This window comes from Panicum virgatum, chromosome 5N (assembly GCF_016808335.1).
Source record: "Panicum virgatum strain AP13 chromosome 5N, P.virgatum_v5, whole genome shotgun sequence".
Classification (NCBI taxonomy): Eukaryota; Viridiplantae; Streptophyta; class Magnoliopsida; order Poales; family Poaceae; genus Panicum; species Panicum virgatum.
In genome coordinates this window covers 6,705,474-6,721,358 of record NC_053149.1, presented here as the reverse complement: position 1 = coordinate 6,721,358, position 15,885 = coordinate 6,705,474, and the positions used below count along the sequence as shown (strand labels likewise).

At 43.4% G+C, this 15,885-nt stretch overlaps 2 protein-coding genes, 1 long non-coding RNA gene and 1 pseudogene across 3 annotated transcripts; 2 read left to right on the top strand and 2 right to left on the bottom strand.

The window, feature by feature from the left end:
• The first annotated feature begins 3,868 nt into the window (after positions 1–3,868).
• LOC120676947 (dehydration-responsive element-binding protein 2A-like) lies at positions 3,869–6,191 on the top strand. Its single transcript, XM_039958297.1, has 2 exons — positions 3,869–4,304; positions 5,095–6,191. The coding sequence occupies exons 1-2, from the start codon at positions 4,246–4,248 to the stop codon at positions 5,807–5,809; spliced, it is 774 nt and encodes a 257-aa protein (XP_039814231.1). The 5' UTR covers positions 3,869–4,245; the 3' UTR covers positions 5,810–6,191.
• On the bottom strand, positions 6,068–8,290 carry LOC120676948 (annotated as a pseudogene).
• Positions 6,712–8,946, top strand: LOC120676949. Its single transcript, XR_005676047.1, has 2 exons — positions 6,712–6,919; positions 7,526–8,946. It is a non-coding gene; the product is annotated as an uncharacterized LOC120676949 (long non-coding RNA).
• Positions 8,947–9,370: 424 nt separating this feature from the next.
• Positions 9,371–14,623, bottom strand: LOC120676946. The gene is made up of 11 exons (XM_039958296.1): positions 14,441–14,623; positions 13,537–13,727; positions 13,129–13,310; positions 12,306–13,007; positions 12,124–12,180; positions 11,608–11,953; positions 11,334–11,533; positions 10,539–10,615; positions 10,346–10,447; positions 10,057–10,243; positions 9,371–9,925 (listed from the first exon to the last, which is right to left on the bottom strand). Exons 2-11 carry the CDS (start codon positions 13,724–13,726, stop codon positions 9,836–9,838), a joined length of 2,133 nt encoding a protein of 710 aa, XP_039814230.1. The 5' UTR covers position 13,727; positions 14,441–14,623; the 3' UTR covers positions 9,371–9,835.
• Positions 14,624–15,885: the final 1,262 nt, after the last annotated feature.

Genomic DNA, 15,885 nt, shown 5'->3' with positions numbered 1-15,885 from the left:
GGAAAGTGAGTCTCCGCCTGTGTCGATTGAGGACCGTTCCGTTGTTGGCACTACTGATCGAGGATTGAACAGTACTAACCACATGCCGGAAGTAGGAGGTAGTCGAAACCGGTAAGCTGTGTACCGCTTTACAACGATACTTTGAATCCCTACCTGCTACGCTGGGCGTGGGAGTTGGCGGGTGTTGGATGGATGCCACCTTCGGGTTCTCTGGGAGTTCACCGTGAGGGGCCCAACACCTGGGTTTTAGCAGGCGCGATTCAGATATCGTGGTAACAATGGAAACAGTTGATGCGTGTGGCCCGACGGGGTTTACATGTGTCGTGTTGGTTAGGTCTACCTTGCAAGGTTAAATCGAATCGATTCGCCGTGACTCGCGGATATGAGAACCTTGATCTCTCTGTCACATCGTAGTAAATGATGGAATTAGGAATGGAAAGTTGAGAATATGAGTTATGGCTGTGGTACTCTGAAAGGATAATGTGATCAACCATGCGTGCTCTAGATGTTCAGGCAAATCTAGTCGGTATATGTATGATAAACTTGAGCTAAAATACTGAAAGTAAGGATCCACTATTAGTATCTTTTCAGCAAAATAACTCCAGAGCCAAATAGCTTTGCATGTCTAGGAGTCGGCTAAGTATATACCATAGTCGGGTAAGACTTGCTGAGTATTAGTATACTAAGGGTTTGTTGTTACCCTATTTTCAGGTAGCTACTGCTGGTTGAAGCTAACCAGGATTCACATCGGTGGGCTCGATGTGACGTTCTCACGACTTCGTAGATAACGTTGTTTTCAAACTAAGCTTTTATCTAAATTCCGTTGCATATTAACTCTGATAATTACTTTAAACTTGTTTTGTGAAGTTATGTTTTGTAATTTAAATTTGAGAAACTTATGTCTGCTTGTAATCATCTGCGCTCGCCTTCGGGCGAGACTTCCGGTGTTTTCGATTCTTAACCCAAGAAGCTGCCGGAATACACTGTTTTAAGTGCGTGTTTACTTGATTAATGCTTAAGATGATAGTTAGCGCACTTAAACCGGTTTAATTTAGGCGGTTCTGTGACATTATGCACATTAAATGAGGCACCACATATGCAAAAATAATGACATGGCAAGAAATTTATGAAGAGAGAGAAGAAATGAGTTTCATCTAGATGAAACTTGGGTTACACTGTTTTCAAGACTATGAGACTTGATAAAACTAGCATTGGGGGCTAGAGAATTTCATCTCATCTGATTTCACCCAATCACGTTCATAGTAATTGAATGCAATGGCTCGCCTATGAAATCGTGAAATGAAACTATGCATTGGGAGTTCCCATTTCATCCATAGTTTCAAAAGTCTTTTGATGATATATCACTCTTGGTAATCGTGTATTGAAACCTTGCACTGGGATTAGCCTTATATGAGTTGACTGTTAGGTGGATTGTAAGTGATGTGGCACTAGTTTAAATCTAATAGGAGGCTCCTCCTTTCCCAAAAATAAGGTGTTCTGGATTTTTTAGAACAGATTATGCCTGTGTAGAAAAGACTCTCCTACCCATAATTATTAAGCATTGGAACTCTATTTGGATAATTTAAATATGTATTAATTAAATTATCATACTCTTTCCAATGCATCTCCCCCTACATGACTCCATGCAAGTTTTTCTGTTGGGAAGAATCAGAAAACGAAACACAATTAAGATAGTTAGGTCCATTCTCAACCTAAAATGTTTTATATTTGGGGATAAATTTTGAATCCTATAATACTTTATATTTGAGGACGGCGCGAGTAAATTATAACCCTTGCTCTAACTTGATTACCATGGGAATCAGACGATCCATTGTTGAGGCACCAAAGCCGAGGAGAACAGTTAGTCGGAGTGCAGAGGAAGAATGAAGATATTCAATTATTATTTGACACTTTTAGAAAACTCTTGACCCTATCCGTTGTTTTGGCTCGTGAAGTTTTAACACGAGCATCGGAGCATGTCATATTTTCTTTTTAAAAAATAGAAAATATCAGTGTTGTCTTTTATTCATTTCATATTCCTTCCGTCTTCAAGCAAGTCATCTATCATTGGTGTTGACAAAAGATTTTAAACTACTTAATCTAAATCTACTTGTATTATATAGGCAAGACCGGTCTGACCGGTCAGCTTTTGTATTTGCCAATTTTAACTGTCAACAATTGATTACTGATCCCGTGACAAAACATAACACGTTATACAAGTTGCATATATTTTCTTAAGTACCACATTCTTACTATGCCAACAAACATACAAGTATTACTTGCATGAGGAGATATCTAATTGGATGCTCCAAAAAATATTACTGGTTTCATATTCAATATCGTTACATCAGCTTCTACTTCTGATTGATAAGGTAACATATGGTGTGTATATATTCCTTCAACCTTCACTAACCTTGGATAATTAACTTCAAAAATTATTGTCTTGCTACAACTCTATATACAACTTCAAATCACATCTCATAGATACATAAAGATAAGTGCAGTTAGTTATTTTTGTTCCATAAAAAGTTACTTTATGCTAAAATCAACGCGTTCATGCGCCACTATTTGCCGTGTTTGTGTTTGGTTGAGGCAACGAAAAAAATTTCACAACAAGACGAATGCATGCATAGAGTACTAAATGAAATTTATTTGCAAAACCTTTTCACGAATGGGTATAACTTTCCGAGATGAATCTAATGACGGTAATTAATCTATAATTTGCTACAGTGATGCTACAGTACCATCCTTTAATTGTATGTCAAATGTCTTATTAGATTGGTCTCGCGAATTTACCAGAGGTTCTGCATGTGGTTTTGTAATAAGACTTTATTTAATACTCTAAATTAGTGATCAAAAGTGCAAAAAAATTTCGTGAAATTTTTTTCAGTCTAAACCAAACACGGCCATTACTTTGTTCAGACACCCTTATTTTTTTTATGCCACCTCTAGTCTTTTTTTTTAATAAGGCCCCCCACCCGCCGTCATCTAGACGCTAGGTACTAGGAGCATTCGCTCCCAATTCGCTCCCAGTCGCACCACTTTCCACTCTAGCGAAACCACATCCACCGGGGATGGAACCAAAGCCGCTGACTTCGCGGATGGACCAGCTATGTCGGTCGTCTCCGATCCGGATATCTAGCCTTTATAACGGAATATCTTTTCCAATTCCTTAAAATCTCATTTGTATTTTAGTATCAGCCGGCTTCTATTATTGTTAATACCGACAAAAGTCATCTTTATGAGCATCTATCTTATTTGTGGTTCTAAAATCTTATTGTCATTACATATTTGTTGTCGGTATATCCGTTTCCACTTTGGCGCCGTTCGGTTGGCTGGTCCAACCACCCGCCGCAACAGTCCCTCTTACATATTACTATTCAAACTAGTCTATAAATTAGCCACTACAATATTTCAGTCTCTTGTAAAACCAACCGCTACAGTTCCAGAACCAGCCAGCCGAACAGGCCGTCCGTACCTCCAAAACTTAACAACAATTCTTTTTAAAATATAGTATAATATATTGCTACTTAGTACATACAATTTCAAATCACGTTCCCACGTTATGGAACCTAACGCGCGCGCGCAAGAAGCCCAGAACGATCGTAGAGTGGTAAGCACCCCAAGCAATCCATGGAAACCATTATCTGACGACCATTATCTGACGATACCACAATACACCATCAGCCGCGGCTCCATCGTAACTCGTAAGCCAAGGCCATGTTACGATGGAAAAATGCCATCCAAAGTTCGTTGCACGGACACGATCTTCGAAGAGAAGAAGAGATACTCCTACCACTAGACTGGCAGTCTGGCACGAGGATGCGGTAGGGCGGCGGGCGGGCTGGCGGATGCGTGACGCTGGTGGGTGGAATGGAAACGCCTGTGTTGACCCCGCCCGGCCACCGCCAGGTTAGCCGCACCGCGAGCTGGCGTCCACGTCAAAACCGAAGCGGCGGCGGCGGCAGCGTCAGAGGAGGGAGGGGGAAGAGGCCTGCGCTGCGGGTGCGGGACACCGACACCTGCCGCGTTACGAGGCGGGCGGTGGTGTGAGGTGGAGGTGGTGGGAGAGATCCAGGGCCAGGGGGCGCGCCGGCCGTAGAAGATCTGGTTGGTGCCCATAGAAGAAACAACGAGGATACCACCGCCAGCGAGAGGGAGGGAGGGAGCGGGCAGCCGGAGGAAATCTAGGGAGGAGCCGGGGAGGGGGAGAGGGAGAGGGGAGATCTCCCTTCTCGCTCTTCCATGGACCTGGGACATGGCGGCCAGGGAGGGGAAGGGGACTCCTCCGGGGGGCAAGTCAGGTGAGCAGCGTCCCTCTCTTCCATCTCTCTCCGTCTCTCTCTACCTCACGTTCTTCTTTCTCTCGCGCCGAGTTACTTGCTGAGCATTGCTGGGCCCCGGGGCGGTGCTGCTGCGGCTGGCCGGGGAGCAGCTGGGCACTGAGTGAATTCGGTGGATGTGTTGCGGCGGCGCTGGTGCTTGGTAGCTGCTGGCGTTGCGGAGTGCTCGTGCTGGCCTGGAACTTTGTCCATCTCGCTTGTGTTTCGCGCGGCGGGGGTAGATTTGTGAGGCCGAATCGCTCCGGTCTTCCCTGCGTTCCTGCAACTAATTTTGCAAAGTATATGCTTCTAATATTCTGCTTTCCAAACGATGTTCCTCGATGAGGTATTGTTTCTTCATCGAGCTGCTTTGTTGGGGAATGGGGGATTAGAGTTCAAAAAGATCTGGGGGGCGGTGTGTGATTGTGAAATTGAGTGAGGTGATACTGTCCTTGGTAGTGGATGTGAAAGTCTTTCGTGTTCTTGGTGGTGCACGCCGATTGCTACCTGGAATGCTGCTATGGTGGAAGGGATGATTTGTGCACAGCATCCAGGAAAGAAAAGCCTCCTCTTCTATACAGTTTGCGTATTTGTCTTCTTTGGTTGGGTTTGATTGCTGCTGGCCACTTGCCTTTGGAGAAATGAATGAGGAGTACTCCTTTTGTTTCGCTGAAGCTTATTGGATAGATCATAGATGGCTTCCATATCCTATGATTTTCATTTTAATGTTTTGGGTTTGGGCCTTATGAAATTATTTGCCTTGTTGGGTCAGGAAGAAGAGAGCGAGGAGGAAAAGCACTGGCCCTGACTCCATTGCTGAGACAATCAAGTGGTGGAAGGAGCAGAACCAGAAGCTCCAGGATGAGAGTGGCTCCAGGAAAGCGCCCGCCAAGGGTTCCAAGAAAGGGTGCATGGCAGGGAAAGGAGGTCCTGAGAATGGGAATTGTGCGTACCGTGGTGTGAGGCAGCGGACTTGGGGCAAGTGGGTGGCTGAGATCCGCGAGCCCAACCGTGGCAGGCGGCTATGGTTGGGATCATTCCCTACTGCTGTGGAGGCTGCTCATGCATACGATGAGGCGGCAAAGGCGATGTATGGTGCCAAGGCACGTGTCAACTTTTCCGAGAACTCTCCTGATGCCAACTCCGGTTGCACGTCAGCACTTTCTTTGTTGGCGTCTAGTGTACCAGCTGTTGCATTGCATGGGTTTAATGAGAAGGATGAGGTGGAATCTGTGGAGACTGAGGTGCATGATGTGAAGGCACAAGTGAACAATGACTTGGGAAGTATCCACGTGGAGTGCACATCCGTGGAGGTACTTCAATCAGGGGAGAGTGTTTTACAAAAAGAAGGGAGCGTAAGTTATGATTACTTCAATGTTGAAGAAGTTGTTGAGATGATAATTATAGAATTGAATGCAGATAAAAAAATTGAAGTACATGAAGAATGTCTCGGTGGAGATGATGGATTTAGTCTTTTTGCATATTAGAAGTGTGGCCATGTGGAGCAGTAGGAATAACTTTGTTCTAGCTGTTAGGAAACGCTTCAACCTGAAGCCTTGTAGTCATCTGTGGTTTTCATCTTACTGAGTCATAGAGTTATACTATGAGCCAACCAGTACAAGAAGTTGTCCTGTGTGTTGAGTTCCTGTACCATAGTAGGAAACGAGTCCATGTTTAATGAGCTCTCTTGGTTGTTAATATTGCACATTTGCTCGGGAGAATTCAAGTTAGCTCAGGAAAAGGTGTTGTGAGAACACCAAATAAGACTTTAGGATTGCATTAAATTGCTCAACCGGTCATATGAGGAAGTTATTTCTCTGTAACGGCACATTCAGTTACAATAGACAATCTTACTTTTTGTGCCTGATACATGCATGGATTTTTCAATGCTTAGATACCACACCACTATATAATTATTCAAAGTACAAGTGATTTATGAAAAATTTGTCAGGGGAAGTTGCAGGCTTTCTCTGAATTCAAGCCACCTTGTTTCACTGTGAAAGGTCCTTTGTTTGTTAGGCCAGTAGGTTAGCCAAATCCAGCCCCGGATCTCCCAGTTCATAGTTTTTCCTAATGTTGCACCACAGATCTTCCACCAGACACTGTCTCCATACTCATCACGTGCAAAAATGACGCCCCCCTTCTTTGTGAACGGGCGGTACGCATTTGAGTATCTGTCACGGAACCAGGCTCTTGGCTGAAGCAGCGAAAGCTTTGAAGGCTTTGAAGAATAAACCTCCCTTCCATTTCCACCATCATGAAGGAACCAATTCAAGGTTGCAGTGTTGCCATGAACAGACTGTTCAAATTTCCAGGGTCTTATGGCTAGTGTAAGGCTTTCAGTGACAGATGCCTTAAGACCAAATGAGTTTGGGGGATCGAATGAACCCTCAAAGCCCTTCTCAATACTGAACTCATGTGTGGGGTTATCGTTGGACTTGCCGACTGATACAGACAGTACATCAGATTGTTGCATAGGTGTGATTTGCAGCATGACACGCGATGGGAAGTGCTTCTCCTCGGAGCCATATCCGCGTTCTGCCATGAGGGTCTCAGAGACCAAAGAGTCCACATCACACCTGTGACGGAAGCCAAAAGTAAGTGTTGTTCTTTACTTTATTTCCCTTTTTTTGGTAAGTTCGTGTATGTGGACAAATGGTGCTTTTTATTTGTATTTTTTTCCCTGTAAAAGATGCTTTCTATGGTTAATCGTAATCTGTGAAACAATCCAGCTTTTAGATTACAGTATGATAATGAATTTCTAGATAGCTCTGATTTAGACTAGTCAAGCATGACTTTTACTAAGATCTATATTGTTCATAGCTGAGAACATGTTACAAAAATATACATGATTGCTTTCTCCAGGTCAATTTTACCTTACCTTAGGGATCAACCAAATTTTGAATTATCTCTGTTAATGTTTAATTATTCTTTGACCTTTTTACTGAAAGATCAAAGTTGTTCTGTCTACTTCAGCAAAATAATGGAGAATTGGTTCCTAAGTTAATAGAGATTTTATTGATTAATGTGAGAAAAATAGCCAACTCCTTATATGTTAAATCACTGACCTTATGTTACCACCTTCACCTCAACATCTATCCAATTGTCCCTTCTGACTATTCTGTAAGCTAGCTGAATCACACATTCGACTTGCTGATAAACGAGTGAGAAGAGAAGGCGCTCATCCTGTGTTGCTTCTGCAGGCTCTTCCATACCCATGGCTATGACTGGGCAGTACAGCTGCACCTTCCAGAGCCCGCTTGCTGAGAGGGCATATGAGAACAGTGGCGATGGCACTCCAAATGAGTGGTTTGTGGATCTAAGCTCGACGACCCAGTTAGTTACTGCAAGATTCATTGTCAGCATCCACTGATCCTCAAGGTTTGCACCAAGCATTTTAACAAGGTTCTTTGCAGCATCTCTGCACTTTGAACCAGTAAGCTGGGCTCTCAGTGAATCCAAGCATCCAGGGCGGAGATCACGAGGAGCCTCGTAGATGCAAACCAGGAAGGCCAGGGACAAGAAAACTATGTTGAACACGTCCTTGAAGTTGCCATGATGCTGTGCCCCAGGGAACCGAAAGGATGATTTCTTGTCTGGACCATACCTCAGGACTGAGTTGACAATGTCAACGAACACCTGTATCATATCTTGTTCATGTAGAGTTTGCTGTGTGTTTGTTTTCAGGTGGACTGGTTTTGACGTCCACAGGGAAATCGGCATATTGTAGTTTGCAAAGATGGAGAAGGTAACATAGGATGGCTGGAGGATGGGAGGGTTTTTCACAATAGAGAGGTTCATCGTTGGCTGTGATGACGCCAGTGCTGATGGTGTGGTGCAAATACAAAGGGACATGGCATTGGTGCGCCACTGGGAGAACTGGGGGAGACTGGTGATCCAAGCCCATGCATCAGGAGCAAAGTTGGAGGCCATTGTTTTGGTTTTGGAAACTTAAGCTGGTGCTTTGATCGGTGGTGGAAATAGGGAGGTTTTATAGAGAATGAAGGCAATGTTTTGTGGATGAAATATTGGCCTTCAATGATTGAGTCCAGTAAGGCCTGGCAAAGTTTGGGGGCAAAGCAGATTCTCTGGTTGATAACTAGTGTCTGGTTTGTAGAATTCCTTTTGTCAATTGGACCTTGAGGAATCTCTCTTTATACTTCCGTGCAGAGCAGAAGGTAAATTGCTGCAACGAATTTCAAACTCAGATTGGTGATTTATTCTGTCTGAAATGAGGAGAATATACTGCTTTAAAGAAAAGCTGGGGAAAGCATGGTGCTAAGCGGATAAGTTGGTGCAGATCCTGGATAATTGGTTGCAGTGATGACCAGTGTTGGTTTGGTTGGTGTGTACGTCTGCTCGAGTCCAGTGCTGGTGTTGCACTGCAAAATTATGGGTGGAGGAACGAGCCGTGATGGTTCTGCTTTTCTGGACGAGGAATGGATGCTATGCTAGTCTTGTACGGGAAACTTGTGCCGTTGATTGGCAGTCGGCACTGGAAGCATCTTGCTTTTTTCTGCTTTTGTAAGGTTTCAAGGTTGATCAGCTCCATTTGCTTATCATTTGCCTTCATCTAATATAACCATTCCCCCCAGACACATTGCTAAATCAACTGCGAAACTCACATTCTTGTCTTAGTCGTAGCTAAGATTAGTTGATCAGAAATTCTATTTGTGCCTGTGCAAACAGGCATCGTCAGGCGAAAGAGGAAACCCAGAAATTCGCAATCAAGCTCCGCGGCATCCAAAGAATCCCTGAACCAAGGAATCCCTGAACGGATCAGTTCCACTATCCTTCTGAAATCTCGCACAAGCAACATGTTCGCAGTCGCACAGCATATCATTGTCCTACGGTAGGCAGTTTGGCAGGGTAAACCACGAGTGTTAGGACCATATTCCTTGCTTAGCAGCGTTGCATTTCATTCACAAGCAAACCAGCACTGCGCCAAGAGTCTCAGATTCCACCAACCGCTCAGACTATAATGTCATGGAGAAGAATAGAAATGCTACCAATACCGTCACGAACTGAAAAGCGATCCCAACGACTCCTGACGAGCATTCTACCATCAGTTCCAGGGACCATCAGCATTCAGCAATTACAGAGCAAGAAATGATGCTCCAAAATGCTGCAAAGATCTCGTCATGCACGTTTCCAACTTCTGGAAACACCCACGGATCATGAACAGTTTAATTTCTTCCCTCGCCATCTACATGTTATAGATACCATGTCTAGTTTATCAAAACTGCCACAACATCAGCAAACTATCTGAACGGACGCATATCAGAAGCATGCTAAGGGTGGCCTTAGCCGCATGGTGGTGTTACACTGCGGGTGTCAAATCTGTCGGTTCTGAAACATGCACAGAAGGAGTGGCTTTGTTCTGTATATCAGTGGACCCAGAGGGGTGGGGGGAGCAAAATTTTTCTCAACCCAGTGGTTTTCGGTCAATGTACACAACCGGGGCAGATCCATGATTCCGGAGAAGATAGCAGGACATGGGGCCTGTCGTACTGTCAAATGGCAATAGCACAGGCGAAGGCCCTCCTCCCTACTGATCGGCAACCGGAGATTGACCACCCTTGCCTCTCATTGTAAACTTCCACCTGCAAAAACAGTAATGGAAGGGTTTTAGGGTCCTTCAAGTCCAAGAAAGATGAACGGAATAGTAACACCAGACAGATTTACCAAGTTCGATAAATATGAACAATTAAACAGTAACAGCAAACAGACTTACAGTATCGACGGTTTCTCCAGCATCGTTGACCCCACCAATGTAGAACAAATTATCATCCATTATAACCGCACATCCATATCCTCTTGCGATGCTGAATGGGCTGCCTATTCTCCATGAATTGGTGCGCGGGTCAAAAATCTCCACGGTAGATATCCTGTTGCTCCCATCATACCCTCCCACAGCATATCTGCAATGAGGCAAATATGCAAGTTTTATGTTGCAGCAGTGAGGTCACATCACATATGATAAAATATAGAAGGGATTGCATCCAGTCAAGAGACAGTCTTACAGCGCTTCCCCCAAGACAGCTACCGAGTGGGATCCTCTTCTCACGCTCATACTTGGAAGCAGGGCCCAGAAACCTTCCCTTGGGTCATACCTTTCTGCTGATCTGTGTATTGCAACAATTTTGTTCAATAGGAGAGTACAAAATGATATCTAAGCCACAATTGCAACATGGAGATATTGGTTAGGGATCATACTGTAAGTACATGTTGCCATCATAACCACCAGTTACATAGAGTGCGCTATTAAATGCGGCTGCAGCAGGAGCAAATCGCTGGAACAACATAGCACACAAAAGCACGAATGTTAGTTCCAAAATCAAAACCATTGAGGGTAAACTGGACAAAGGAATCAATTGATGAGCACAGAACGATAAAGTTGTCGACAGATCCAGAGTATCTTTATCCTACAGAGCGCAAAATCCTGTGGAAATCACATGATCTGGCTCCTCTCCAGAAAATATGCTGGCATGCATTGTAGTTTGCGATCATAGTTTGATACATCCTGGATACCAAACTATCTAGGATCTATGTTAGTTCTAAAGAATACATTAAATTAGATTTGTCCAAATAATGTGCGCCCTAGAATACAACACACATCATTCTATTGCTCAAATAGCTATCTGTATTCAAATGCATTAGGTTGGTGCAGATCTTACTATACTAATTAACAATGCTGTGACAATATGATAAGTTATCGTAAAAGCAGCCAACATCTACTGGTAAACAGGGAGCTTCCCCTGCTGTACAGTTTTCAAAAATTCTACTGGTAAACGATGATGAATTCATATGATAGTTCAAACACCTTCGCTAGGTAAAATTTCCTTTTTATTTCTGATGTCTTATGGATCCTGAACCTTATTAACTTATTAAATATCACAAAGAGTAGACAGATAGTAAAGCCCTGAAATCACATCACACTGGAGATAAGTTTGGAATACTCTACTAAACCAAACAACAAATGTGATAGGGACTGAGAGACTGACACCATACATTTTGCCGCATAGACAGACTATCTATCCATCTCCCAAGTGCTGGATCAAACATCTCGACTTCTGAAAAAACTGCAGATCCATCTCCTCCACCAATTGCAAATATTTTATCATTCAACATAGTCCCAGCAAGGCTCCCTTTTGCATGTTTCAAGCGTGGGCATGTCATCCACCTGTTTCTTTCCCTGCTATAGCATTCCACTACAATAAAAGAAATGCAGATTGTCAGCAGCTTGGAACTTACATAAAGTACTTGACACTATTAGAATGTTTACCTGAGTGAAACCATGAGCTGCCATTCCCACCACCAAAAATATAGATACGATCGTTCAGTGCAGAAACAGCTGCATACGCACGGGCAGATCTCATTGGACATAAAGGCACTAGTATGTCTGTTCTGGGGCAAAATGCATCAAGTGATGACAAGCAAGTACTACCCCTGTATCCACCTAGTAGGAATACTGATGGTCCTTCCACATTATCATGTGGTCCACCAAGGAGTGGCGCTAAAGAGTTATAGTTTAATTGTAGTTTCTCAAACTGGTATTCCAGCTGCTGAACTCTACTTTCTGTGTCCTTTACCGATTCCCTCAGAAACAGTTTTTCTTTATCTGACTCAACCTGGTACAAAGAACAACCACAATTAGGAACATTTGAGCTAGACTCAAAACCTAAGTAACCATAAACCATGGACACACCAATGAGGAAAGTAGCTTCATTTATTCACACTTTCTTCTCTAACAGATAATGGTGCTATTGATTTTTATACAAACGACCACTAAGAGCAGTACCAGCTTTTTCTCTATTGCCTGGGTCCTCTTGGATAACTCATTGATGATGTGGAGCAGCTACAGACAATGAGTCACGTCAGATAGCAGGATATAATCGCCATTTTTTTTTACAAAACATAAAGTTAAAAATACGGGGCATAATATGAAAAGAATTGCAGTCACAGAGTATTAGCTTAAAGCACCTCAGCATTTCCGTGACATTGTCCCAATGATGTCAGGTCTTCAATAGGTGCATCATCCTTTGAGGTGGAATCAGGTGGGTCTGTTGTGAGAGCAGCACCAAATTGTGCTTCTTGAGGCATTGATTTATCGGAAGCATAATCAACAGTGTCCATGGAGGATTGGACCTCCTGCTGTCGTGAAACAAACAGCTGTTGTAATTTCTGCCTAACAGCCACTGTGTCATGCTGTTCTTCATATGGTGGATTAATGTGTGGATAGTCATCATTGACAGATTCTGTTCCTTCCTTGGTCGCAGCAGGATCCAAATAATCCCGGTTGGAATACTCCTCATCAAGGTGGCTCGTTGATGTTCTACTAGCACTAGCACATTCGTCATCTGGATCAACCAACTTGTAAGGGGCAATGCAATGTGATTCAGAAGAAACACCAAAAGGATCTAGATCTTTTGCATAAGACTCTGACTTCGTTGGACCAGGATTATGATATGCTTTAGTTGTTGGAGATTGAAGATATCTGGAAGTATCCCATTTGTTGGTAACATCATGAACAGGGGCAGGTTTAAACAAAGATATCAAAGCTCTTGTTTGTGCATGGTCTAGCTCAAAGTAGAAGTGCCGAGGTCTATAATAATTGTCACTGATCACACTTTTGAAGTGAGACTCTGGAACTGGATAACACTGAGTCTTCATAGAGATGAGGACCTGAAGAATACATAAATCACTCACGAGTCAGTCAGTTTATAAAACTATGAACAGCTTAACCATACATACATGGATGAATTTACGGTGCCATATATACGGAAGGGCTGTTATTTGATGATACCTGTGCAGGGAATTGTGTCTTTATTCTACCACCATCACTCCAAGCAAATTGATCAATGTTAAGCTGGCCAGCACATACTGCCTCAAAAATTCCATGCATTTTCCGATCACTATAGTTGAACAGAAATAGAGGCATGCCAGGTTTAACATTCTTCACATATGTGAAATGGCCTGAAGGCAAACCTATGAACAAAATACAGCAAGCCAATCCATTCCAGTCAGGCAAGAGGTAGCATGAAATGCTGATGTTGCACAAATCAATGTTCCAAAAAAAAGAACTAATGTGACAATGACAGTTTATAGTTTCATGGGGATGATGATTTTTTTTTTGCAGTAATGGCACATTATAAGGTGGAAAGGACCTGTTAGTTCAAAAGGAAAAAAAAAGAGGGGAAAGGAATTTACTAACCAAACAACTGTTTAGAGAGACATTCATTCATCGTGTTGTTCTTGCAGCCAAAAATCACTCCTCCCAGCTCATCTTCCCGGAGATTACGAACAGCATTAGAATAAGTCCCGTACGATGAATTGGTTTGAGTTTGCATTGCTGTATTTGGTGTTCCAGCGTAGAAAGTCTCAGTCTTCCTTCCAGCACCCATTCTATGAAATCATGAAAAATATGCAAAATGCAAACATTTAGACTATGCATACATGCAGGTGCACTGGAGCAAACAAATTGGTACAGAGATGACTAATCACAGATAGCAACATAGACTAATGAGTAAACAACTAAATATGGATTTTGAAACAGTTACACAATCTCGCCGCCGCAAACCTCCGAGATCCAAAACTACCAAAATCCTAGCAATTCAGGGTGACCAAGCTATTAAAAATCATTCGAGCCATACGCAACAAACTGTTACAGCAAAAAGCAGGTCTGAAAAAATCGAAATAATCCACAAATTTCCCAATCAGCGGCACCGCCCCTTGCCAAGTGCGTAGAAGACCAAGAGAAAATACACGCAAAACCAACTCACACCTCGTAGGATTGTAGGAAGACGTCTAATCGTAATTCCGCACTTACAAAGCTCGCAACCTCCAACCCCAAATCACCGCAAATCCAAAACCACCTCAATCCGCTGTTTCCCGGGTTCGCGCATTCTCCCCCATCTCCACAAACCCTAGCCCCAACCCCCCAAACTACCCAAAACGGCGCCGGATCGCCAGCTGCAGCGACCACACCCAAGCGAACTCAATCCGTGCCCCATCCTCCCCGACCACAAAACCCTTCTAAAATCCCACCGAGACGGTGGGGAAACCAGCACCAGTCGGGCCCAAGTGGAGGCGCGGAGAAGAGGGGAGGGGTCGCTTACATGCCCAGGCACTGGGGAGCGGGGTTGATCGCGGGGATGCTTGCTGAGAACCGCCGCTAGTTCGATCGGCTCGCTTGCGCGCGGCAGCGGCGAGAGGCAGCAACCATCGGGCGCTTGTGGTGGCGCCCGTGTCGTGTGCTCTTGTGGAGTGGTGCGGGCTAGTGGGTAAAACAAATGCGTTGCGCGCAGCACGTGCCGCAGGCAGAGGCAGGGGCGCGGGTGCTCGTTTGAGGCGACGGGGACTGCCAGTGGGCCCGTTCCGCGAATAAGGAACCTGCACTGCGCTTTCGTGGCACTAGTACCCGCGCTAGCACAACTTGATCTCTACCGGATAATTCATATCTCACATCCAAAATATATTCTTTCATTATTACTAATAATTATTTTTGTATTTTAGATCATAGTTGCTGCAGCAGACTACCAAAATGCAATCGCCAAGAATGGGGTAGAGAAAAAACTCCCTACATTTAGTCATTTAGGAGAGAGGGGGTGTGTTTTAGTGATCACAAAAACGTCTAAGGTAATAGGGATATGGATTGGTAATATGTTAGAGCATCTTTATCACCAAAATATTAATTTTTTAAAATTGGAAAGAGTGATGAGTAATTGTTGGAGATGCTCAACGAGCTTGCTCTCTTCTTAGAAATAAAAAATAAGTAAGCAAACTCATTAAAATTTCTTTGACCTTTCATCTGTCCTGCACACAACTTAACTATAGTCTGTCTCTCAACCGAAAAACAGTGAGCCAAAGTGTCGGTAAATGGAAGAGTAGACCACTCACCTTCATCATCCCCTGCTCAAAATATGATAGCATGGAAAAATAATTGTCTTCCATACTTTCATATATGCAAACGAACTGAACTTGGTTTGGCTCGCTAAAATGCATCGAACAACAAAAGGTTCAAGTAATGTGCCTTACATACGAAGTTGATAAATATATGTCAATTGCGGGGTTTTAATGATTTTTGGTTTACCATGAGCTCTCGTTCCTCAACGTAGGCCCAAGGTATTGCTATAAATTTTAAAATCGCTGTAGATCCAGACAATAAACTTCATTGTGACTAAGACCATTCCCCGTGGAAGTTTGATAAGCTTTCATACACATTTAATAGAGTGCCGCATAAGCAATTTGAATGACGTGACACAGTTTTAAAGGAAAAAAAGATGGAAGGAGTTCCATCTAGATGAAACCCTATCTATACTGTTTCCAAGTCATATTGTGTCTTACAATTAAATACACCGAGCATATAGAAAACATCAACACTGAAATCATGCATTGTAGGGTATTATTTCCTCCATGGTTTTATTGTACTCTACATGATGTGACTATATTGGAAATAGTACGCTGAAACCCTCCACTGGGAATGGCTTAATAAGTTTTTGTCCGGCGGCCGTGTTTGCTTTCCTAGAATTCTAGGAACAGTGCGTCTTTCTAGACTTCGCAT

Bases quoted from the DNA above. Each gene is read 5' to 3' on its own strand.
- LOC120676947 (XM_039958297.1), top strand. From the start codon at position 4,246: ATGGACCTGGGACATGGCGGCCAGGGAGGGGAAGGGGACTCCTCCGGG. The intron at 4,305-5,094 runs GTGAGCAGCGTC...TTGTTGGGTCAG, and splicing joins TCCTCCGGGGGGCAAGTCAG to GAAGAAGAGAGCGAGGAGGA.
- LOC120676946 (XM_039958296.1), bottom strand. From the start codon at position 13,726: ATGGGTGCTGGAAGGAAGACTGAGACTTTCTACGCTGGAACACCAAAT. The intron at 13,311-13,536 runs GTTAGTAAATTC...TTTTGTTCATAG, and splicing joins TCTCTCTAAACAGTTGTTTG to GTTTGCCTTCAGGCCATTTC. The intron at 11,954-12,123 runs GTACTGCTCTTA...TCTTTGTACCAG, and splicing joins AGGCAATAGAGAAAAAGCTG to GTTGAGTCAGATAAAGAAAA.